The 25269-nt window shown below is 35.9% G+C and overlaps 1 protein-coding gene across 1 annotated transcript in view; it reads left to right on the top strand.

The window, feature by feature from the left end:
* The window catches only part of LOC149778540 (14 kDa phosphohistidine phosphatase-like), a 57809-nt gene that overhangs the window by 24219 nt on the left and 8321 nt on the right, over positions 1 to 25269 (top strand). Inside the window, exon 2 of the mRNA XM_089939439.1 lies at positions 5451 to 5575. Within this exon, the coding sequence (XP_089795565.1) occupies positions 5451 to 5575 (125 nt within the window). The remainder of the gene's footprint in view (positions 1 to 5450; positions 5576 to 25269) is intronic.

Genomic DNA, 25269 nt, shown 5'->3' with positions numbered 1-25269 from the left:
ATTGTCATACATGGGACATTATATAACTTATCACAATTTGCTCATCTGCAGTACAGAAATATAATATTATACATGTATAGCCAAACAATTTCCTTTATATGTTTGTGCATTATATTCACAATCAGGCGTAGTTTTCTTGTTAAAGCTGCCATAGTTCAGTAGTTCATATGCTGGATTTGCAACCAGGGGGTCTGAGTTTGAATCCAACCCAGACTAGGCCAGCTTGGCTGCTATGAGCAGCTTATTCCTATTTCCTGTGCATGATAATAATGATTATTTCGTGTGTTGATATGTAGTTAATGAGTTAACCCCTGGCGCCATGTTTATGTGTCAGGAGGGAGTAGCCTACTGCCAAGCTCTGTAGCTTCAAGGTCATGTATGATCCACTAAAGTGGGTGGTATTATAGAAAGGTAGAAGATATAGCTCTACAATGATACCAAGTAATCTGGACGTTCTAGTTGAACTACAAAATACAGAGGGAAAACCTAATTTTTTGGACCCAAATTTTGCCCATGGTTGTAATACGATTTTGTGTCTGGATTTTAGACCTTTTGGCCCCAGATCTAAGGCAGACTGGTCTGAACTAAACACAGACAGGTGAACCTTTGCAAAAAGTAAGATAATATGGACATTTGGAATAAAGCGTGGTCCTGATATGAAAATGATGAGTCCGTTAAGCAGAAAAAGAAAGAACTCCAACTTTTACCCTTCTACTCCTGTGCGAGCGAATTAGCCAATGAAAAATGGTTTCTAACACAACTAGGCATTAAGTTAATGGGAAAACTCTTGGAAGTCGATGTATTAGCATGAATTCAGAAATAGCCCCCAAAATGTGTTTCTGACTCACAGTTCAGGCGAAAGTAACAAAATCCTCCAGAGGTTATTGAGTTAACCAATCAGTTAATCTAAATGTACAATAGTACTTCCTCAGTATGACATTAGTGATGGTAGATATAGAGGATACTATTATGTTCTCACTTCCCTGTAATGAAATACACAATATACAGTGTATTCCCTCAATGTAGTATTATCCATGGGGACCACAGAGTATACTGTCTTTAGTGAGACTGTCTGATAAAGAAGTACATGATGCCTTTTCATGAAATGTGGTCCATGACAATACTCACCTTATAACAGCACCAGTTTTATTATGAAGGGCATTATAATGAGGGAATGATGCATCGATAGAAGTATGGCATTGACTTAGATCTGTTAAATTATGTATTCTGTTTGTTCTGCAGTTTGGTGAGTGTTGTACAATATGGGAAGTACATAGTACAGGTGAGAAATGTCATTTAAATACATGTATCTAGCAAGATACAAAATATGCTGCTGTATGGACATTATCAGCATTTCCTTGGACTATTTACCATTTGGCTACTTGCAGTTCTTATGTACCATAGTTACTGACATATAGGATGCATCCAGAGCCAGCAACAAACAGCATAGGTCCAGATCTGTTGTTGCTAGACTACAGCCAGATTGCATCAGAGTAATGTCAATAAGTTCTGCCCCCACCTCACCACTCTTGTATCTCTAGAACTTGCTAGTCATTAGTCATCTGAAGTTTTGACTAGTCTTAAGTGCTGATCATTCTAGCAGATTTCAAAATCAAATGGTAGCTCACTGGGATACCAGAAGTACCTTGCAGCTCAGTCACCCAGAGATGGCATAATAGGAAATTGAATATGAAATTGCTTGCTTCAGTGCCTTTAGATGTCAGACAAGGATACTGAATATAAAGTTGCTTGCTTCAGTGCCTTTAGACTGCAGTCAAGGCACTTGAATATGAAATTGCTTGCTTCCGTGCCTTTAGAAGGCAGACAGGTATAGGTCATTTGAATATGAAATTGCTTGCTTAAGAGCCTTTTGATGTCAGACAAGGATATTGAATATGAAATTGCTTGTTAAAGTGCCTTTAGATGTCAGACAGGTCACTTGAATATGAAATTGCTTTGCTTAAGTAAATGCCTTTAGATGGCAAACAGGTCACTTGAATATGAAATTGCTTGCTTCAGTGCCTTTAAATGTCAGACAAGGATATTGAATATGAAATTGCTTTGCTTAAGTAAGTGCCTTTAGATGGCAAACAGGTCACTTGAATATGAAATTGCTTTGCTTAAGTAAGTGCCTTTAGATGGCAAACAGGTCACTTGAATATGAAATTGCTTGCTTAAGTGCCTTTAGATGTCAGACAAGGATATTGAATATGAAATTGCTTGTTAAAGTGCCTTTAGATGTCAGACAGGTCACTTGAATATGAAATTGCTTTGCTTAAGTAAATGCCTTTAGATGGCAAACAGGTCACTTGAATATGAAATTGCTTGCTTCAGTGCCTTTAAATGTCAGACAAGGATATTGAATATGAAATTGCTTTGCTTAAGTAAGTGCCTTTAGATGGCAAACAGGTCACTTGAATATGAAATTGCTTTGCTTAAGTAAGTGCCTTTAGATGGCAAACAGGTCACTTGAATATGAAATTGCTTGCTTAAGTGCCTTTAGATGTCAGACAAGGATATTGAATATGAAATTGCTTGTTAAAGTGCCTTTAGATGTCAGACAGGTCACTTGAATATGAAATTGCTTTGCTTAAGTAAGTGCCTTATGATGGCAAACAGGTCACTTGAATATGAAATTGCTTGCTTAAGTGCCTTTAGATGTCAGACAAGGATATTGAATATGAAATTGCTTGTTAAAGTGCCTTTAGATGTCAGACAGGTCACTTGAATATGAAATTGCTTTGCTTAAGTAAGTGCCTTTAGATGTCAGACAGGTCACTTGAATATGAAATTGCTTAAGTAAGTGCCTTTAGATGGCAAACAGGTCACTTGAATATGAAATTGCTTGCTTCAGTGCCTTTATATGACAAAGGGCACATAACAAATGTAGCTAGAAGCTTCAGCATTCATAAATGGCAAATTAGGGGCCTGACTATAAAATTGAAAACTTCGATAACCATAGATGGCAAACAAGGCACTTGAACATTAAATTGTTAGCTTTAGTGTCCATAAATGGCAAACAAGACCGTTTACCATCATAACCCAATGCGTCATTTTAGTCTGTGATTTTTTTGGGGAGTGAGTAATGGCATACTTAAAACAGTATATACTGTGTAATGCCAAACAGATTCCAGCTCCAGGTATGTGTCTTTCCCAAGGATAAACTGAGGTAGTCTACCCAGGCAGGTATTGAACCTGCAGCCATTGGTTACAAGTCCAATGTTCTATCAGCTGATCTGTCATGCTTCACTTTAGTCTGAGATGCTTTTGAATCAGCCAATATATTATTCACAGATACTGATATGCTTTAATGTTTCCTGCTAACATTTAGAAATTATTCTGTTAAGACAAAAACCCATTCTGTTACCTAATACCAAGCTCTATCACTCAGATGAAACCTTTTCTTTGGGTGTGCAATTATATAATCAACTTTAGTTAACCATTTATTTGGCCAGTACTGATTGTGTATGGATTGACTTGAGTCACTTGACTGTCAGTGCGTGACCTTTGATGCTGGTTCAATCATTGCACTAACGTAGTCATGTGATCAGCCTGTGATGATGGAGTCAAATGGTAATGTGTATTTTATTGTTTTCACTGCCAGCTCAACATGTGTAACATGTTACTTTTCAGGTTATTAAAATATATTTTGTACTATTGCTGATTTAGCAAAATGGAAACACCACTGTTAAAAAATAGTCAAAGTTGACTCTGCACTCAACTAGCCATGTTAACCTAAGTACACTGCATTGCACTCAAATATAACATTGTTAGCGGGAATGCCAGTAGATGGTAAATGAGACACTTGAATATTAAATCATTATCTTTGGTGCTCATAAATGGCATGTAGGGCACTTGAAAGTGGAATAGCTTCAGTGCCCATGGATGTCGAACAAGGTACTTGAATGTGAAATTTGTCGTTTCAGGACTCTTTTTGTACTATGTGTATTGTTGTTAAGTATGTTTTGTTATTAATAATAAACAAGGTACAAGTATTTTTTTATCAAATCTTTTTTTCAGGTATGTTTTGTGAAACTATAGAACAAACTCATGACATTATATTAATTATATAGCACACTGGACTAATTACAGTGCATGGTAGCTCAGATCAAACATTCTGGTATTTCCTTGGGCAAAGCATTTTGTGAAACATGACTAAATAACTCTTTTTAAGCTGTTAAACCAATTTTAAAAGTCAGACCTGTTGAAACCACACGTGTTTTGCATCCCAGGATGCCTAGAGATGATGAATTCAGCACTGAGTTGTACAGTAGTGGCAAATAAGTTCATTCTAACATCAAAAACTGTAACCTAGGCCTGAAAAATAATGTTTCTTTAAAAAATCTATGGTTTTTAAATTTTGCTCAGATTCTGTTTAGTTTGTTTTCATAATTAGAATCTGTCCTTGGTTGCACAGTCATGGGATTCATGGTGCCCAATTTCTAAACGATCATGGTGAAAAATTCAACCAAACACATGAGAATTGAACTGCATATTTACAAGGGTTACCTTTCATTCCTCATTCAATTCTTGTTATAGTTAGATTTCCCGTCTAACGGTTCAGTTTTATAATGAACCATTCATAATATTCAATGAACTTGTATTTTATGAGTGTATTGGAGCTTGCCATAATGATTGCCCCTATTGAGCAATATCTTTTTTTCACAGCCACATTTTCATAATCCAGTTAATACAAAATATTGAAGACTGATTTGGTGGCCTAGTGGTTAGCGTTTCTGCCTCAGATGTGGGAGATCACAGGTTCAAATCCTGGCTGAGTCATGCCAAGGACTTATAAAAATGATACTATCAGCTGCCTTGCTTGGTGCTCAGCAATAACAGGTTAGTGTTAGGACTGGTTGGTCAGGTGTCAGGGTAATGTGACTGGGTGGGACATCATGCTACGTGTCTGTGGCATTATGCCCCAGTGCTAGACATCAGTATAAACTGTCACACTGCAGACATCATAGTGATATGACTGAAAAATTGTTAAAGCTACGTTAAAAATCCAAATCACACACAAAATATTGAAGAAATTAACCTCTATTAACCAGCAACCCATCTTCATAGGTTTGTTTTGTCATATCCTAGAAGCAGTTTCAAAAGACAATGTTTGAACTGTATTACACAGACAACATAATTGACAATTAAAAATGAAACAAATAAAATCTGATTTCCTTTTAATAAACAAGTATTTACAGTATTTCTAGATTAAGATTGTATTGCAGAACATATATCCATGGAAATTTATACATTTCAAGCTTGGTTTTATGGTGTACCAGACCTTGTGCTTCTTGAATTTTCAGGCTTTCTGTATCCAAGAGTCATATTACTGCTTTGAAGCACAATGGCTTTTGTAATTGTAGCGAGTGTAAGATTATTTACAAGAAAATTTGTGATTGAAAGGAATTCACATGGCTTAAATATAAATTTTTGTTTAATGTTTCCAGCTGATATCTACGATAAGATAGTACCAGAGATTGAGACTAATGGGTTAGACTGTGAGTGTCTTGGAGGAGGAAGAATAATGCATGATCCTGCCAAGAGGACTATTCAGGTCTATGGTTACTCACAGGTAAACTGAACATTTACCATATACATCTCATAAGAAGTACAACTTAGCATATTGACTGCACTTTTTGATAATTTCTGTTTTCAAAAATATAAGGACATGTAGTGTGACCCATTCTTGGCTGTCTGTTCTCTTGTTTTTTCATTAATCTGTTTTGTGTTAGGTCACTTTTTGGGCACTGTTAAGGGACATCCATGTTCCATAAGCATTTATAGTTTCATACAATGTCAGTCCATCCATAAGTCATTATTTATTTTTCTCCATAGATCTTTTCAATAATAATAATGATAATAATGACATTATTAATATTATTTTTATTATTATTATTATTATTATTATTATTATTAAAATATTTTCACTTGAATCAGCTGATTATGATTACCTTTATATTCTCATCATTATGACTGTTGTTATTGTTGTTATTACTTATACACAATGATACTAGTAAAATTCTGTTGACTAATTTAGCATTGTTTGCTATAAAAGCTGTAAAGATTAAAGAAACCGTTTTATCAAGGACCCCTGCTACATAAGACTTTAGATCAATATCACAAATCTTGCTCCTTACAAATTTTAGGGTTACCCATACATCTCTTTGTTTGATTACTGTGCAGTATATACTTGTATCTCACCTATATCTGAAAAAACTCAATAATTATTACTTTCATATATATTACTTCTTATAAATATGATGTTCTTTTGTTACGCACTATAACATCTTTTTGTACTGTATTTTAACGTCACCCTCTTAGTAAGAGGGGTGGTTAATTAGATTTGGCTGGCATTATCTAGGGAATGACCTCCCTCAGTTTTATAGCCTGGTGGGAGTGGATAGATAGAACATCAACAGAGAACTGAGCAAGACTATTGGGAAGAAATAATGCAAAACAGGCCCCCTTAGACAAGAAAAATAACAAAATTTAATCAATAACAATTATTCTTGGCAACTCCAATTCAACCTAAGTTATGTCAACAGAATTTGATAGTAGTGTCTAATTTGGATTTATTTCATCATAATAATGAGTGGTGAAAAGAGCACAATGTCCATGACATGGCATCATCTTCCTCTTGTGACCAGTGTATCACTTTCTTTTCTCTAGTCTTCCTCTTCTGAAAGCTTCATCTCTTCCTGGATCTCCTAGTCCTTTATTCTGAACACGTCATCTATTTCCAGACTTCTGACTTTGGACTGTCCCAGAAAGCTGTTTCCTTAAAGGACAATTTTAATTACCCCTAAATCTCTATATGTATCACTTCCTATATGTACATAAAATTCCTTCACTTACGTTATCCAATACTGCATAAATTCTGACCTAATTCGATAGATCATCACGATAATCAGTATCATCCTAACAAAGGAAATTATTTCATATAACCCTATGAAATCCTACACATGAAAATTTGGATCACATGCAGTCCGTCAGTTCTATCAGTGAATTAGCAAGTGTAAAATTAAAGAGATAAATTGCATAAAAACAGATTTCCATGAAGTTGAATAAATGAAACGTAATATAGATCCTAGTCATATCAATCACATTTGCATAAAACAAACAATCACAAATAGAAAATTAGGTGAAAAATTAAAATTGCTTACCTTACTGCTGTTCTCTTTCAGAAATTGTGCATCCTAGCACTAAAACCTGTCTTTTCTTGCAAGACAGCCACCTGGTCCCCTTTTCTTGTTTAATGAGGAATGCATTATTCTTTTTAGGCTTCTTCAAAGCCAAACTTCTCCTCTCAGGGATTTCAGACCAAAGAATTTTGACCAAGGTTGTCACTTTAAATTCACATTACTTCCAGAGTATGCCTTAATTTAATCTGATCAGTCATACGCAGTGGTTCCTAATTTTTTTCTCGAAGATAATCATTTCTTTCATAAGATTTTGGACAGCCTAGAATCTCTGAACTACATTGCATATCAACTTGCCTTTGAAAATGACTATTTGACATGGGTTCCTATCAAGCGATTATGGTTGGTAGCTCAAATGTTTACTTTCTCAGGACAGCGTTGCGATGCCTCGATCAAATCTCAATGAGTCATAAATGTTGGCCTTTCAAGTTTGACGCTGACAAAGACTTTTCTGGCTTAAATGTGATAAAATTTTAATGCTCAGTGCATTCAACTTTAGGGTTCAATACTCATTCAAAATTCGACACTTTACATGCATGATGTATGGATATGTATCATGTGCCATTGACCTATATTACAAATAAACACTATTATTGTTATTATTTCTGAAAAATCAAATAATATCACGATTACTAACTTTTATAATGTTATCATCATTGTTGTTGCTAATATTGTTGTTTCAGATATTGTAAACATTTCTACTGAAGGATCAGCCAAAATGAATTAAGTGTGTGTGTGTGTGTGTGTGTGTGTGTGTGTGTGTGTGTATATATTATTGCCAATTTTTAAGAGTGTTTGTTGTGGATTAATATCATACTCAGTATGCATTGTTGCAGGATAGGAAAACTCCAACAGAGGATCACAATTTGGCATCATATTTGACACTACTTTATCAAGTGTCTCAAGCATAATTCCGATCCCAAGGGTAATTTTCCTAACCAGCAAAAATTTTCTGACCAATATGTAGCAGGAAGATGCATTATCTATGTGATTGATTTGCATTATGTCTCCTGTGTCACTTTCTGTTTAAGAGTGAGTGAGGAAAGTAGTGGATAGGTTGGAAAATGAAGTAGTCAGTGTGGTGATGGCTAAACATTGGAGTTGCTATAGGTTTCTAGGTCAAATTAAAAGATCTAACACTTCATATGAAGTATAGTACTGTCAATTCATTTACCTTATATCTGTATTCGTCCCGTTCTTCTGTTAAATAATCAAGGTTCATACGGTCTTTGAAGGTCTTTGACAGTTTGGGAAAAATGAGGTAGCATTTTCAAGGCCTTGAAAGTTTGGGAAAATCGAGCAGATTACCCTGAAGTCTTTAAAAGTCTTTGAAAATTGAAATAAGCCCAAACATTTTAATTTCTTTCCATAATCACACATAAAATTGTCCAAGGTTGTTAGATTCGGATGTAGTTGAGTTTTCCTGGTTTCTTTTTTTTTGATGACCCGTTCAGTTTCATTTCATCATTAAACAATATTGTAATATTTTGCATACATTGTTTTCTCATGTAACATAACTTGTATACATAATGTCAGCAAAAATAGGCCTTGGAAATCTACATTTGTGGTCTTTGAAAGTTTGGGAAAGTCTTTGGATTTATCGTTCATACTTCTGTATGAACCCTGGTAATGTGCCAGCAGATCAGAGTCTATGTAAAGTCATCAATATATGTTTTGTTTTGCTAATGTATTCTTTTCTTTTATAATTCCCAAGCAGTTAATCAGATTAAAATAACTAATTAATGGCACCCTATTAAAATTCATGCAAGGTGTTTTCCGTGATGATATATCCTATTAATAGTCAATTAGCACTTGACATTTACCTTATTAGAAATGAGGCAAGGATCCCTTGATACATACCAGGCTTCTCAAACACAGCCGATAATTATCTGTCAAAATCTTTTGTTGCATTTGATTCCATGGTAAAAGCTATTGTAAGGGACTTTTTCTCTAATGTTCACCATCGGGGACACAGATATGGCAATCAGTTCAAAACAAGGCAATGAGGATACTATCTGTATTTTTAGTAGTAAAGACATATTGATGTAGAGTTATCAAATGTGAAATTAGCCCATTGAATCTGACAGTAAAGCAGAAGAAACATGTTCACATGTACCCAGGCTAGGTCTATGTTCTCTCTACTGATTACTGCTAAGAAATTGCATAAACTCAGATCTGCCAGCTTTTGCAATTGTAGATCAGGGTCTGTGCAGTTTTTTAAGTTTGGCTCAACTTATAAGAAAACATTATAGTTTTGTGGTTATGAAGCATACATGTACATAATTCCAAAATGTAGAGTGACATTTACTTTGGCACAGATTATTTTACTTCAAGATAAGTTGTCAAGCATCTAGCTTAATACTGTGGACATACAGGTATCTACTGACAATAGATAGTGGACTGGAGCACATCCATTATAATTTTGTTATATTTTCAAGTTTATGTAGGATATCACTGTCACATCCAACCATTTTGTTCATCTGTATGGAACTATTTCTCCAGTAATATCTTTATTTAGGTCAAATCTGTTACTGTTTCTCCTCTGGTGACTTGCTTTGCTAATATCGCTTAAAGGACAGCCAGTTACAGATTTTTGTCAACTGACATTCCCCTAAAACTGGAATGGTTATTCTTAAGAAGTTCTTGTTCATGCTGTTGAAGCTGATTATTTATGACCTGTCATATTTCTCATGGTCCAAAGATATGAACTTGGATGTGTGTGATCTTGATTAGTTTTGGTTCCATCTCATAACGATATTAATTAAAAACGTGTTTACCTGGAATGTTTCTCCATCTTAAAATGCAACAGGTAGTACAGTAGTTGCAGAGGAATTTTGCATGATTTTGGCTCATAGACAAATAAGGACGTAAACATATTTAGAACATTCATTAAAACCAGTGAGCTTGGATTTAGGTGTGGCCATGGAAAGACAACAACTTGATTGAGACATCAAGCTTAGATTGGTTTTCTTCAGATTAGTTTCTAAATTTTCTGATTTTCTGTGATGTTATAACACCAGTTTTTCACTCTTGAACACTTGACTGAAGGTTGTGTCAGTGCACTGTTATGGCTCTTAACAAACATTTTAAGAATTAAGCAGAACAATATGTTCATTTTACAGGTTCACTTAAGATAAATTAAAGTTTCAGATGGTCTAGTGCTGGTTTGGATAATGATAATGTTTAGCTCTACTGGTCATAGCTAGTAGATCTGGGTACAAGACAGTGGCCATCCTGAAAATGTTATCGCTACTCCTCATGAATGGATTGTTTTGTCAGCATGAGATTTTGACAAAAAGACTTCTTATGATATATATAGTTGGTCCTAAATAATAATGATGCTGAGATGACATAAAAATATGGCTGCCACAGAATCTATCTAGAAAATCTTTTTATCGCTACTCATCATTGTTGTTGTTGTAGGGTTTCATGCCATTTTCAGCACTAGATAGGTTATACATGGCGGCCAGTATAAATTGTGGAGGAAGAACCCAGGAAAAGCCCAGAACGAACCACAGTCCCATGAGAAGTTACTCCCAAGCTTTCTCACATATCCACATTGGCTGAATCCGAGACTCAAACCACGCAGACAGAGGTGAGATGGCAGTGATCCTTAATCAGTGAGTGCTTTAGACCACTCAGCCACTCGGTGCCCCCGCTACTCATCATACGATATGACTGCAAAATTGTTAAAACTATGTTAAAAATCCAAATCACGCACACATCACTAAAGACTTGTAATGCTTTGTTTATCTTAAATTAAAATGGTGCTGATCTCACATCCAATATGTGGCCATCTTGAAAATCTTTTTCATCAGAAAGATTCTTATGGTATCCAATTGGTCCTAAATGAAAATGTCTAACCTTCAATATTGCCACCATGGTGACTATAATGAAAACATTGTTATCTCTACTCCCAAATGGATGGCTATATAAACATGGGGTTTTCACCATTCAACTTCTTACAATACCAAGTCAGTCCTAAATGAATTTGTGCCAGTCGTACATCCAGTAAGGTTGCCATGATGGCTGTTATGAAAATTTTGTTGTCACTACTTGTCATTAATAGATGTCATTATGACATCGGGTTTTGACAGAAAGAGTTCTAACGATGTCTGCTTTGTCCTAAATGAAAATTATGCCAATCTGATATCAAATATGTCCACCACAGCATCTAATTTGAAAATCTTGTTATTGTTGAAGAATTCAGATGGTTTCAACAATCATCATTTAAAAGGGAAAAAAAAATCGAATCATGAATTCCTGTAAATTGTTTTGCCTGGAGCATCAGACTCTTTTGGTGGCTCTTGTTTCTTATCATTTGCTTTGAAATTGTTTGGTTGGAATCACATTACCCATTATTGTGTCCAATAAAAACCAGACTTCAAAAAGAAACAAACAGATAAGCTGTACATGATTTCTTTTAAATTTAAAAATTATATTGAAATAAATGTAGAGTACATCTTGCTCCAAACCCATTGCTTACAGTATCGATTAATTAAATTAACTGGTAAATAAAATATTGCCAGTAGAAATAGTATTTTGCAAGTTGAAATTTTCTATATGGAAAAATATGCATTCTTGCTAATCTTGCCATCAGTAGTTATGGACACCAACAACTGCTTTATAACAATAAGGGACAGCCGTACATTTGTAAAACTTAAATTTTAATCAATACCATGTATCCGGTGTTGTGTTCATGTGTCATTAAACTCTAGTTCGTCCATACGTATGAAATTAAATGTATAACTAACAGTACTGACCTTGATTTACTGTTTCATCATATAAGGGCATATCAGGGTCTATTCTCTTTCGAATTGGGGAGGATGAATACATGCGGATATTGGGTTGTGATATTAGTTAGTGACCATCAGGGTTGATGAAACCAGGGAAAGTAAAGCATAAACATTTATTATTAGAACAAATATGGTACCCACATCTACTTCTTCACCACATTACATCATGTCAAAATTCATAATCGTATGGTTTGATTTATAGACTCCTGCGTGAGGAAATTGTATACATGGTATTTATAGATAGTTAAGTACATCCTGCCTAGTTTTATTCCAGAGGATTAACAGAATCTCAAAATGGCTCAATACCAGAGAATCTGCATCTGCTCCACAGGACAGACTGTGAAAAATGTATAAACTTAATCATCAGAACGGTTAATTTATAGCCATCATGAGTGAGAAGATCTGGCACAATGTATAATTTATATGTACTAGTAGAGTGTATCCTGTATACCATGTTTCTACTTGTATATTTTACTAGTAGGGATAAACCAAGTTTGCATACTTTGCCAGCAGATCAGGGTTTGTAATGTCCGCTCTGCTTTCATTTGATGAAACAGTATGCTGACAATGATCTGCCAGCAGATGGTGTGTTGGCAGATCTTCATGGTTGAGTGTGGTATTTATTAGCAAACGTATGAACTATTAATGTCGGTATTAATGGAACTCCAGATAACGGTAGGCGCATCTTCCACTTTGGTTCTACCATGATTAGGCCATCATTTAAAAGTACTGTCTATACTTGCTTATAAGTCAAGTGAAACTGCCTACGTCAGAGATCCTCATCCTCACCATAATGAATCTGTAGTCCAGAGTATATGTTGTTTGTTCTATGGATTACTCTAACAAACTGTACAGACTGAGATCTGCCAGCACATTATGTGATGGCAGATCTGGGTAAGTGCAGTTTGCAGTTTGACTCAATTTATAGGTGAGCTACGGTAGCCATGTTAGCTAAGTCATTACCATCCAGGGATTTTGGCCAAAAGGGTACAGGTTCCTGTCCTCACCAGGATGGGCAAACCACAAAGGCAAGGCACTGGGCAAGACATTTTGTCCTGGCATGTTATATTCTTTCATGTATTAATGTCCCTTTAAACACAATCAACCAAACATCATTTGAAATAAAAATTTGCATCAGTCAGAAGAAAACTTTCACTATGAAGTTCCAAAATCTAAACTTCAGATCTCTGTCTTTGTCTTTGAAATACTCCCTCTTCAGAGCACAGTTGCATGCACAAGTATGGTAGCAGGCTTGGGTTCCATTTTCACCTGTAAAGAGCTCGAGGATACTTTACTTTCTCCCATAACTTGACAGAGTGCATGTCATGTTCATAAATGAGCAAAATACAATAGAATCTGGTTCCCTTGAACATGGTTGGCAAGAACAACATTTGGATCACTCTCATGTAGGTCTTTCAGAGCTGGCATAGGTCTATACTTATATTTTATGTCTTTGACTGGAGTTACAAGTTGCTTAGTCTGATTGTCTCATCCCAGAAGTGCTTTAGATTCCGCTGGTTTTGTATTTGTATCTGGTTTATACATTTTTATTGCTTACCATTGCTTATGATACAGTGCCGTGCATTAGTTTGGTTAATACTTGTTGGTATGTAACAGAGGTTTAGAGGAAATAGTATTGATATTTAAAATAATAGCATTGAACCATACTGCAAGAATTTAATACTAGATACACACATGCATGTCTGTCTGTCTGTCTGTCAGTTTAATGATTGAGCGACATATTTTATAACTAAAAAATTAGAGATAGTTAATGATCATATTGCACTCTTGAAATCAAATGAACTTTAGACATTTTATGTTGTATGTATGTATGTGTGTATGTATGATTGTACACTATGTATGTATATTTGTGGCATGCATATATTTATGCATGTTTCTTTCTTACTTTGTGGCATGTTTGTATTTTAATTAGTGCTTGCTCATGATTAGGCTGTAGATTAGCTACAGTAAAACAAATAGGTATCTGTATTTTTGGGTTTCTTTCTAAGACAGGTTTGCTGTTTTGTGTCAGTATGGTACAGTTGTAATGTTCCTTGTCTTACTAGGCTTCCACATTCCATTTGAGGTTAAACACCTTCAGTTAGTTTCCTTGACCTTCAGCCAGAAAGCAAACATGTACACACACCCTTTCCATCAGGATTCTGAAATTCTGGGAGCAGCCCTTGGCAGTATACCAACCACTAGTCTTTTTATTAGGTTTGGAGAAATTGATAATGTGTCACAGACCAGTAGAATTGTTGTCTTAATGGCTAGGTATTTCTTGTTTCTTTCATGAAGTGGAAATTAAAGGGTGTCTGAGGAGGGAATGTTCTTAATATATATTATATTCAAATCTAATGGAACAGTGAGTGTGAGAACCATTGAAACAGTAAAACAGAATTTTTGTTTAAAAAGTATCAATTTTACAAATATTTCTTGTACAGGAACTTTAAACGTCAGTACATTTAGTATGAAATTACAGCTCATAGTGTTGCTACACAAGCACCCATTTTTAGATCTTGTTTGTAAATACGGCCTATATTATACAATGCACGTGTATATCATGCTTATTTGTTTTGTAAATCATATAAGCTAATTTGCTTTGCAAATAAAAACAAGAATGTGTTTGCATTAACTCGAAAACAAAATGTTGTCATGGTGCGGTCTTGGTTTGACTGCCTCTTGTACCAAAAATACATGGTTTGTTTTACGCTTGTCAAGATTTCCTATAGAGTAATTCCATTTTTTTAAATATTTTTTTATTTTGACTTAACTGTATTGTGACTATTGCATGCAATTGTAATTAGAGAAATATGTTAGCTGTTTGCTTACTTGGGCATGCTAATGCTGAAGGTGTTTGCTGCTGATTTTTTGTTGCACATGTTGGTTTTTTGTGATTACCTGGGCATGCCAGTGATGAAGGCATGCACTCTTGGTCTTTTGTTTACCTGGGCATGCCACTGCTGAAGGCATTCATTTGTGTTTTTTTTTGTGAGCTTACATTGGCATTCAAATCATGAAAGCATGTGCTGCTGTTTTTTCTTTCTTGTTTTTTTTCATGCAATTACATGTACCTGGGCATACTAATGATCACTGCATGTGCTTAAGTTTTTCATGCTGACTTGGGCATCCTAATGATGAATGCATTTACTTTTTTTGTGCTCACCAGGGCGTGTCATTTATATGCAGTTTTTCATGTTCCCTATGGCATGTATATGGTGAATGCCTCAGCTTTTTTTTTCTTGTTGATTTAGGAATGAATGTATTTTGTGTGTGCTGACCTGGGCATGCTAATGAAAAATGTATCTGCTTTTTATTGGGTTTTTTGTGTGCTTGCCAGTGCATGCTGATGATGAATTCTTTTTGCTGTCATGCTGGTCTTGACAAACTAATAATCAAATGCATGTGCTGTCTGTGCTGTGCTTTGTAACTTTACATAGTTTGTGTATTTTGCGTAAAGTAGTTGAACAGATCTGTACAGAATAATGTATGATCATATGGAACACTCTCTTTTAATGCTGTTGATTATGCTGTGCTAGTGTTTAACATTTGTTACCTGTCCATTGCCCAAGTCATCTTTCTCAGGAAGATTTTTTTTTCTTCCTGTGATTAATTCTGCTTCCAGTCAAAATGAACCTGCACAGCCAACCAAATTTCATAACTTGTATTGGTAAAAAGGTTACGCAGGCAGATTGCTTGGGTATTGTTAATAACAAATGTGGACTTGGAGTGAATCCTGATTATGACAAATTTTGGGTTTTTGTTGATTTTATTTGCTCACCTAGCTGCAAGGCCATGTGAACTTGTGGTGTGGTCTGTCATCTGTTGTGCACTCTTCATACATCCACTGTCTGTTAATGATTGCTTTTTCAGCGTCTTAAAAACTGCTGGACCAGTTTCAACTAAACTTGGCACAGTGCATCCAGGATATAACTATTTCACACCTGCCAGCCCATACTCCTCAAGGTCTTATGAAAATGACCCATAAAATATGGACTTTCGGAATAAAAGTAAAAACTCAGAAATAAAGTAGTTATGGTAAAAAATCCAGCTGATCTATGTTTTGGATCTGGATTTCATATTAGATTTAGTTAAGTTAATCAAGGAACCAGACTAACTTTACCGTAGTACCTCAGATACTTTAAACTGCACACATCTGTTCATGCAAAGCATCTTCATGATCAAACTGTTGATTATAGAATTTATAAAATATGGCATCCAAAAAGCAATATATTTTGAAGACAAATGGGAATTAAGCCTCTTAAAAAGTGTTAATAATCAGCACAGAAGAATCAAAAGGAATATTCAGATTGTTCTGACTAAAAGCAGGAAGGGACACAATTACATTTATTGGACATCACATCATTTTGAGTATGTCTCATGGTGGGAGATATGATTGCCATCATCATGTTAAATTAATTAAAAAAATCCAAGTAGAAAGATGGCAACAAGCCATTGAACTGCATACGGTTTGGAACTGAGGTAAATAAGATCTACATGAACTTTAAAAAAATTTCAGTAGCATAATGTTTACTGTCGCTGCATTAGTTTTAAATACAGAACATTATAAATTATGTTTTCCAACTTTACAAAAGCAGTATATGATGTCTTCTTACACCTTACTGAAAACTGGTCAAGCTTATGGAAAAAATGAACTGCCTTAAAGAGACAGGCTTGTTAGGGTTGGCAGGTTTGCCCTTTCATTTTTTGTCCTCACAACTACTTAAAATAGAAAAACCTAAAAATGACCATTGTAAGACTGCCGAAAAGAATTTTGCCAAATGTGACATAAATTGTCATCAGGACCCAGACATGACAGATATTCAGATTTCCATTTTATGCCAGTTTCTGAAAGCAAATTGTTAAACAGAGTTTGACCAAATTTGCTGATAAATATCTGGGTTTTAAAGTCTTTTAATTTTAAAAAAAGGATGATGATCCACAGAAAACCATTGATGCCATTACCTAAACAGAAAAGCACTCAATGTTTCATTTTTGTCAAAAGCACCTGAACACGATTTGATAAAATTTGAGAGAAAACATTCTTTTATAAAGGTGCTTCAAACATGTACAAAATGCCAAATCTGCCTTGTAATGTGGCCGCTGTTACTCAAATCAACCCAAACTCCTTTTCAACATCCACTTTTCAAACTTTTTCAGAATTTTGGTATATTTTACTTGGGCATAAATTTCATTTTAGTTTTCACAAAAAATGCCAATCTGTCATCAAATATGGCTACTCTTACTAAAAGCAGTAAAACCTTTACATGACTTGTCAAGAACCGCTGAACAAATATGACACAGAATATTCAGCCATACCATTTGGGCTGTCATTAGGGTCAAATAGGGAGTAAGCAAGCAAGAGAGAGTAGAAGCATAAATTATGAATATTGAAAAATAAGCCGTCCCTTTTCTTGTTATACAGACATTGAAATTCAAACACATATCTTCATTAAACCTTTGCTCTATAGATTTATGGTGGAGAAATAAGAGCAGTAAATATGAAGCAAAACTACAGAACATGGCAAAATTATATTATGTTAGAAAATAGGGAGTTAAATTATGGGGGGTGGGGTTTCCCCATCTACCACTTTAAAGAAATTCACCTTGTTTTCAATGAGCTTTTGTTGAGAATTTTGACTAAGAAAAGGAACTGATTCTTTTTCTCCATGGCTTTTGTGTTGAATGAAAATTATTTTCTTAATTCTTTCCAATAATGGCATTTGTTATCCTTTTTTCCTATCAGTCTGTCAGTGACTATAATATTGAAAGTAAGTATAGCAATAGTCATTTCAGTTTCTTAAATTTCAACAGGATCACTTCATTTTATCACCAATAAAAAATTCCTGACACTATAACCAATCACAGATTCCCAACACTATAAACAATCACAAATTCCCTACACTATAACCAAGCACAAATTCCCTACACAATAATCATTCACAACATTCCCTACACTATAATAGGTCTCAAATTCCATACAGTATAATCTCTATGTTGTCTTGTATTTTTCTAGTATAACTATCACACCACATTTGCATATATGTGAGTAGCATGTAATACCTGTGTCAACTTTTTGAGATGGTAATGTTTTCCAGTGCAACTGTTTGTAAATAATTAATAGAATTTCTAATAAGAGTGAATAAGGGGTTTTCAGGTAGAGATTCATGAATTCAAACTGGAAGCTTTCATAATGAACCTGCTGTAAAAAAAAAAAAATCCATTAGAGAAGAGGTTGTAAATTTTTACATGTGAAGTTGATCTGATGTCTAATTTGGCCAAATTAATTTAAAAGAACCAACAGCCTTGAAATGACTTATTGACAACTACTCAACAGAATCTGACAAAATTTGACATTAAGCATTCCAGTATGAAGGCCTTTTATTTTGTCATCAAGCAGCCCAGCATGAAGGCCTTTTGGTTTGGCATTAAGCATTCCGAGTTGAAGGCCTTTTATTTTGTCACTAAGCATTCAAGTATGAAGGCCTTTTATTTTGGAATATATTAATTATTCCAGCATGAAGGTGTTTCATTTTGGCATCAAGCATTCCAGCATGAAGGCCTTTCATTTTGGCATCAAATATTCCAGTATGAAGGCCTTTCATTTGGGCACAAATTATGCTTTTCCACTTTCCAGTATAACTGTTGTAACTAAAAATATGAAAACCGTTAACTGACATTCTGAAAAACCAGTGAACAGAAAATGACCAAATTTCACAAAAAGAATCCTGATATAAGGCCTTCTGCAAAATATCACTAGCTAATCCAGCCTTTTTTTTAGTAAAATGAACCTAAAGTATGGGGCCAAGATTCAGATCTGTAACCCCTTTAAAATGATGCTAAGAATGCTGAAAAGGAAACTTTTTCATTGTCTCATCAGTGTAAAACTGCATTCCACATTTAAAAGTCAAACAATCCTTAGTAAAGTTATGCTATGGAAACCATTGTTAGCTTTATGGACACTCAGGACCATTAATCATGTAAATGTTACTGTGGAAAACATTGTTAGCTTTATGGACAATCAGGGACCATTACTAATGTAAATGATCCTGTGGAAACCATTGTTAGCATTATGGGCAATCAGGGACCATTACTCTTATATGATGCAGTAGAAACCATTGTTAACTTTATGGACAAAGAGGGAACATTGCTAATGTAAATGATGCAGTGGAAACCATTGTTAACATTTTGGGCAATCAGGGAACATTACTCCTGTAAATGATGCACTGGATTGCAGGAAATCAAACTTGTGTAAGGTTTTATCATTCCAAAGCCGCATGCCACAAGTCCATCATAGCATTATGTTGAGAAAACGGAAGTGTAGAGTTACGGTCATTGTGCATATGCCTCAAAGCCATCAATACTATAAACTGGCAGACAGAATATGATTTATAATCTAACAATTCATTATCTGGTGATAACCAGTATTTTAACAAATGAACAGATGGATGGAGAGACTGACTAAAGCACAAATTGTAGGGCTTCACCAGCTTCATTGAACTTGGCCCTAATGAAACAAGTTCATGTTCAGTATACTTATTTGTACTGAACTTGTACATTGATCTGACTAGAACAATAAATTTGACTGCTGACTTTATGCCAGTATATGGTAAACAGGTGTAACAGCACAAAAATGTGTCTGGACAGTTCATTTTTTAGCATAACTGCCCTGTAGCACAAATATGTTTTGTCTGGAGAATGTTTTTTTGTCTTTGCATAAATGCCCTGTAGCACAGAAAACAATTTCGAGCTGAAAATTTGTTTTCTCATTAATTCACCAGTCTATAAAGGCTTTACTCACTTGGAGATATTTACATAATTGTCATTCAGTATCAAACTACTTGCAGACCAGATGAAGTGAAGGGTCAGAAATATCATCCAGCCACTTTAGTGCCAGAAGTCTTTTTTTAAAAATTTAGTTTGACATCACAATAAGTAACAGAAATGGTGCTCCTTTTGTCATTTCACCTGTGGTCTGGTGACTTCCTCTCATATTGGGCGACCTTTTATCCAATTCCTACTGTTTCATTTGAGCTGCTGATTGTATGCAAAAATGTCACTATTAATTAAGTCTTCCACAAAAAAGTCAAACCACAGTTTGAACCGTTGTACATGTAAGTGACTAGCACTGGGAAGCTTCATGAACTGCTTGTGAAAAAGTGGTTGCTAATTGAAGGTTTATTTTTACAGTAATCTCATGAGACTTTGAAAATGTGGCTCTTTAATATAGGTAATTATCGGATATCTCAATCATCCACAGGGGCACACATGAAAACGTTGTCATAATCATGCAGAATTATGTTTAGCAATTTATTCCTGAAATATATCTGTTAGGTGCATAATGATAGATAGATCCAGGTCCCATTTCAAATTGTCCTAGATGATAAAAGACCTTAAGACAGGCAGACTATGCAGATTTCTTCTTTGTTTTTGTCGATTTTACTGGCAGTTTTGAAACATTATTGACTATAACATTCTAAGGCAATGGGAGCTAAGTGTTTTTCTCAAGGACACACTGAGGCCTGGGTGGATAAGGACCCTGACGTGCTGACAACTAAACTTCATGTTCAGGGCTTCATTATGCATAAAACTGTGTTGTAGCAAACTGTTTGAAATTCCTAAAATTTATCCATTTAATTTTGTTTCAGACTGAAATAGACTCAGATTATAATTAACCTAATGAATGAATTAATCGATTAATTAGGACTTTTTTTGTTGCTGGAACTGAATTTTTATATTGTATGTTACAAATGGGGTATACTAGATGGTGAACAAAATGGCAAGCATGTGGTTGAAGTCTTTCTCATGATCCATTGGCAGTTGCCAAGAAATAAGGCAGGAATAAAGTTGAATACCCAGACAGTAGTTTAGTATCAGTTAATTAGTTGGGCTAGATATCGGATCACTTTTCAATTAATGCTGTAAAGACAGAGATATTCCTATTGATATCTTGCCAAGTAGCAAGAACATTGAGACTGAGAAGTAAATGAAAATTGATTTGCTGGTAGCATTGACACAGGCACCAGTAGCCATTCGGTAAATTCAGTGTCGATTTTAAAATAAAATTATCATTGATATCTTTCAGTTTATCAAACATTCAGAAGTTAATGTTTGTACATTTGAAGAGGACACTGATTTGCCATATTTACTTGTCTGCAAGTCAGATCCAACTGCAAGCAGACATAGACCCTGATTTACTGTCACATAATGCACTGGCAGATCTGGATCTGTTGTACAACAAACATAATAGATCCAGATTTGTCAGTGTATTATGCGATGACAGATCGAGGTACATGTTACGCTTGCAGTTTGTCATGACTTGTGTATCAGAATATATAGTTAATAGGAGAAGGCTTCATATTGTAATGCTGTTTATGGGAGACATAAAAATATACTATATATAACACAAGTGAGTCGAGGTATATTTCAAAAACGGGTATTCATATTCCTGGCAGATTCAGTGTCCTGGCCAACACAATCCAAAAAGGGCCAAGTCATTTGTGCAGAATGGTATCTCCAATCATTAAGTCCTTCACCAGTTTTGCATGTGTTTGGGACATCTGATGATTGATCTTGGTGGAATTGAAGTCATTCATACAGAATGGTATATCCAATCATTAAATCCTTTACCAGTTTTGCAAGGGGCCCTGAGTGGCCAAGTGGTCTAAAGTGCTTTCCATTACGGATCACTGCCATCTCACCTGTTTGCATGGGTTCAAGTCTCGGATTTGGCCAATGTGGGTATGTGAGAAAGCTTGCCAGTAGCTTCTCATGGGTCGATGGTTCTTTCCGGGGATTTCCTGGGTTCTTCCTCCACTGGCTGCCATGTATAGCCTATAATGTGCTGACAAATGGTGTTATACCCTACAACAACAACAACAACCAGCAGTTTTGCTCATGTTTGGGATGTCGGGTGATTGATCTTGGTGGAATTGTAGGTTGCCCACCTTTGTGTTTCCTGTTCAGGACCAAGATGCATGGGCCATGAACACAATGTCAATTAGTTGTGAGGGATTTTGAGTCCCATTGCCTACCCACCCATTGTCTTGGCACCAAAAATAATACAGAAGTTGAGGGGTCAGACATAAAGTTCAGGGTCAGTGATCTACTTCATCTAGTGATAGATCTGCCCAGGAAGATTATGGCCAAGCCAGATCTTCTCAAACAACCATGGTCACAGGTCTTCTACCCCTGCCTGGACGGTGTTCTAATTCATGCCGAACTTTTGCCAGGACATCCTTGCAAAAGATTTAGACCTTTGATTGTGGAGAGAGTCTTGAGAGCAAGAAGGCTTATAATGGGGCATGTTTTCAAGGACTAGTGCAGAATCAATCACATCGTCCCTTAAAATGCCTGATCCCTCAACTGGCTGAGTTTTTCCTCAGGCTCTTTGAGTGGAAGAGTTAGCCCCAGTTATCACCAAAGGTGACTGCTCCATTACATCTGTCACATCAAGCATCATGGCAGATGAGATACTGGCCCTGATAAAGATCTTTCAGACTTACTAGCCAATTTTGATTTGAATTGACCCAAATCTCACACCCTGTTTCCAAAATGTAATCTGCCCTGGGTTTTAACATGGTTCAATTCAGATATATTTCCTTTATGTCTTAGCTTTGGCATGCAGCGCGAGAAAGTTACATGTCTTGTCAGTCGATGTGAACTCTTCATTTCAGATTCACTGGTTCATTGGTTCTCATGATGCAACTTGACTATGCATACATACCAACGAATATGCTTTAGGCATAATCATTACATTTTTTTTCACTAAATTACATTGGATATAATTGAACAAACTGGCAAAGTACATGTGGACCCTTCTGCAATGTAGAAACAAATGAAAGAGGACTCAGGCTCTTGGAGTTTGCTGCCTACAACAGTCTTGTGCTAGCCAACACATTCAGCCCTCACAAAGCATCTAGAAGATGAGGACGCACAGTCCAGATGGACAACATCACAACCAGATTGACTACATCTTGGCGAAAAAACAATTCTGCACAGGACTGAATATCACCAGAACATGAAGTTTTCCAGATATTGGAAGTGACCATGATTTATTAATGACAACGTTTAGCCTCCACCTGAAAAATGATCAAAAAGCCTAACCAACCAAGAATCAGATTTGACCTTGAAAAATTGAAAAATCCAAAAGTCGCAGAAAATTTCCATGATAAATTTGCACTTTTGATAACCCTGGGCAGCCAAGACACCAACCACGAGTTCTTAACAGCCATATTCAACAGAGCTTTGACTACACAGCTAGTGAGATCACTGGCAAATATCGTCGAACAAAGAAACCTTGGGTCACAACAGATGGATCCTTAAACTATGTGACAAAAGATTGAGAGAACTGAAATAGGGAAAAAGAGATCATGAAGGAGCTAGAAAATACAGAGAGATCAACAACATGATCAGGAAAGCATGAAAAAGGCAAAGGAATCCTGGATAAAAAGACAGTACTGCAAAATTGAAAAATGGCATATAAACTTGTGAAAGACCTCATAACCCATAAACAAGGGAAAACTTTGACCACCATCCAAGACAAGTCAGGAAAATGCCTCACAGAAGATCAAGAGATCCTCAAGCAATGAACAGAATACTGCTCAGAATTGTACAATAATAAGACCCAAGGAGATCCAGCAGTACTGAATTGCCCTCAGGCAGAAGAAATTAATGACAACCCCATTCTTCGTAAAGAAGTAGAAATTGCAGTTAGGTCACTAAAGAAAGGAATGTCAGCTGGCATTGACAAGATACCAACAGAGCTCATTCAAGCAGGAGAAGAGATAGTCATACATCTATGCCAAAACTACAGAACTATCGGTATCATATGATCAGTCACCATAGCATAGTCATGCTGAAGATAATTCTCAACAGACTAAAGCCTCAAGCAGAGAAAATTATTTCTGAAGAGCAGGCAGGCTTCTGAGCAGGAAGGAGCACCAAAGAACAAATCTTACATCTCAAACTCCTTTGCAAGAAATACCTTCAGCATCAGCAGAATCTATACCACATCTTTATAGATTTCAAAAAGGTCTTTGTTAGGGTATGGCATGCAGCCTTATGGGCAGCTATGTTGAAGTAAAACATCAGCTCAAACATGGTGCAGGTTGTTGAGCACCTCTATGACAAAGCCATCAGTGCTGTCCTCGTCAGTGGCAGCAGAGGAGATTGGTTTCGAACAACAGTTGGAGTCAGACAGGGATGTATAGTGTCACCTAAACTGTCAACATTTTCTTGGAAAAATTCATGGAGGATGCCTTGTATGACCACAACAGCACTGTCATCATAGGAAGAAGAACAATCACGAGCCTTCGCTTCGCAGATGATATTGAGGATTTAGCAGGAGATGAAATAGAACTGGCTGACTTGGTTGAACGCCTTGACACAACCTCCAAAGCATACGGTTTGGAGATTAGTGCTGAAAAAACCAAACTGATGACAAACAACACAAATGGCATTAGTGCAGAATAAAAGTCAGTGGACAGAAGCTGGAGAGAGTCATAAGCTTCATGTACTTGGGATCAATTATCACAGATGAGGGCTCCAAACCAAAACTACTTTGCAGGATTGCCCAGACAACAGCAGCAATAACAAGGTTGAGACCAATATGGAAAGATACCAACATTGTTTTGGTTCAAAAATGAGGCTGATGCACTCGATTTTCATATCCATCTTTCTGTATGCTTGTGAAACATGGACACTCAGATCTACAAAGAAGGATTCCAACCTTCAAAATGAGATGCTACCACAAGATCTTGGACATCTCATACATTGACCATGTAACCAACTAAGAAGTCCACAACAGGATCCAATGAACCATTGGATCCTATGAAGACCACTGCAAAAAAGTGTAAACTGAGGTGGTGTGGTCATGTCTCAAGATCGTCTGGACTGGCAGAAACAATCTTGTAAGGCACAGTGTGAGGGGGCAGAAGAGGCAGACAGAAAAGAGGTGGGAAGACAACAATAAGGAGCAGACAGGCATGGGATTTGGAGATTCCCAAAGGGCAGTAGAGAACACGGAAAGATGGAGAGAATTGGTTGTAAAGTCGTCTGTGGTGCCCCAACGACCTCTTGGGTTAAGGGATTGATGATGATGACATTGGATGTTGTCCTGTATATGGATTACGCTTCTTTGCTACATTAAATAATAAAATAAAAATAAAGCAATAAAATGTTGTTTTTCTCATTTTTATTATCTCTTTAATTCCATTCATGTAAATTTGAGATATTTTTCAAAAAGTTGACTGCTGCATAAGAATAACATA

Source organism: Sinohyriopsis cumingii, chromosome 17 (genome assembly GCF_028554795.1).
Source record: "Sinohyriopsis cumingii isolate HCF-2022 chromosome 17, ASM2855479v2, whole genome shotgun sequence".
NCBI classification, from domain to species: Eukaryota; Metazoa; Mollusca; class Bivalvia; order Unionida; family Unionidae; genus Sinohyriopsis; species Sinohyriopsis cumingii.
Note: the sequence above shows the minus strand (reverse complement) of the source record. Positions and strands in the feature narration are given on the sequence as shown.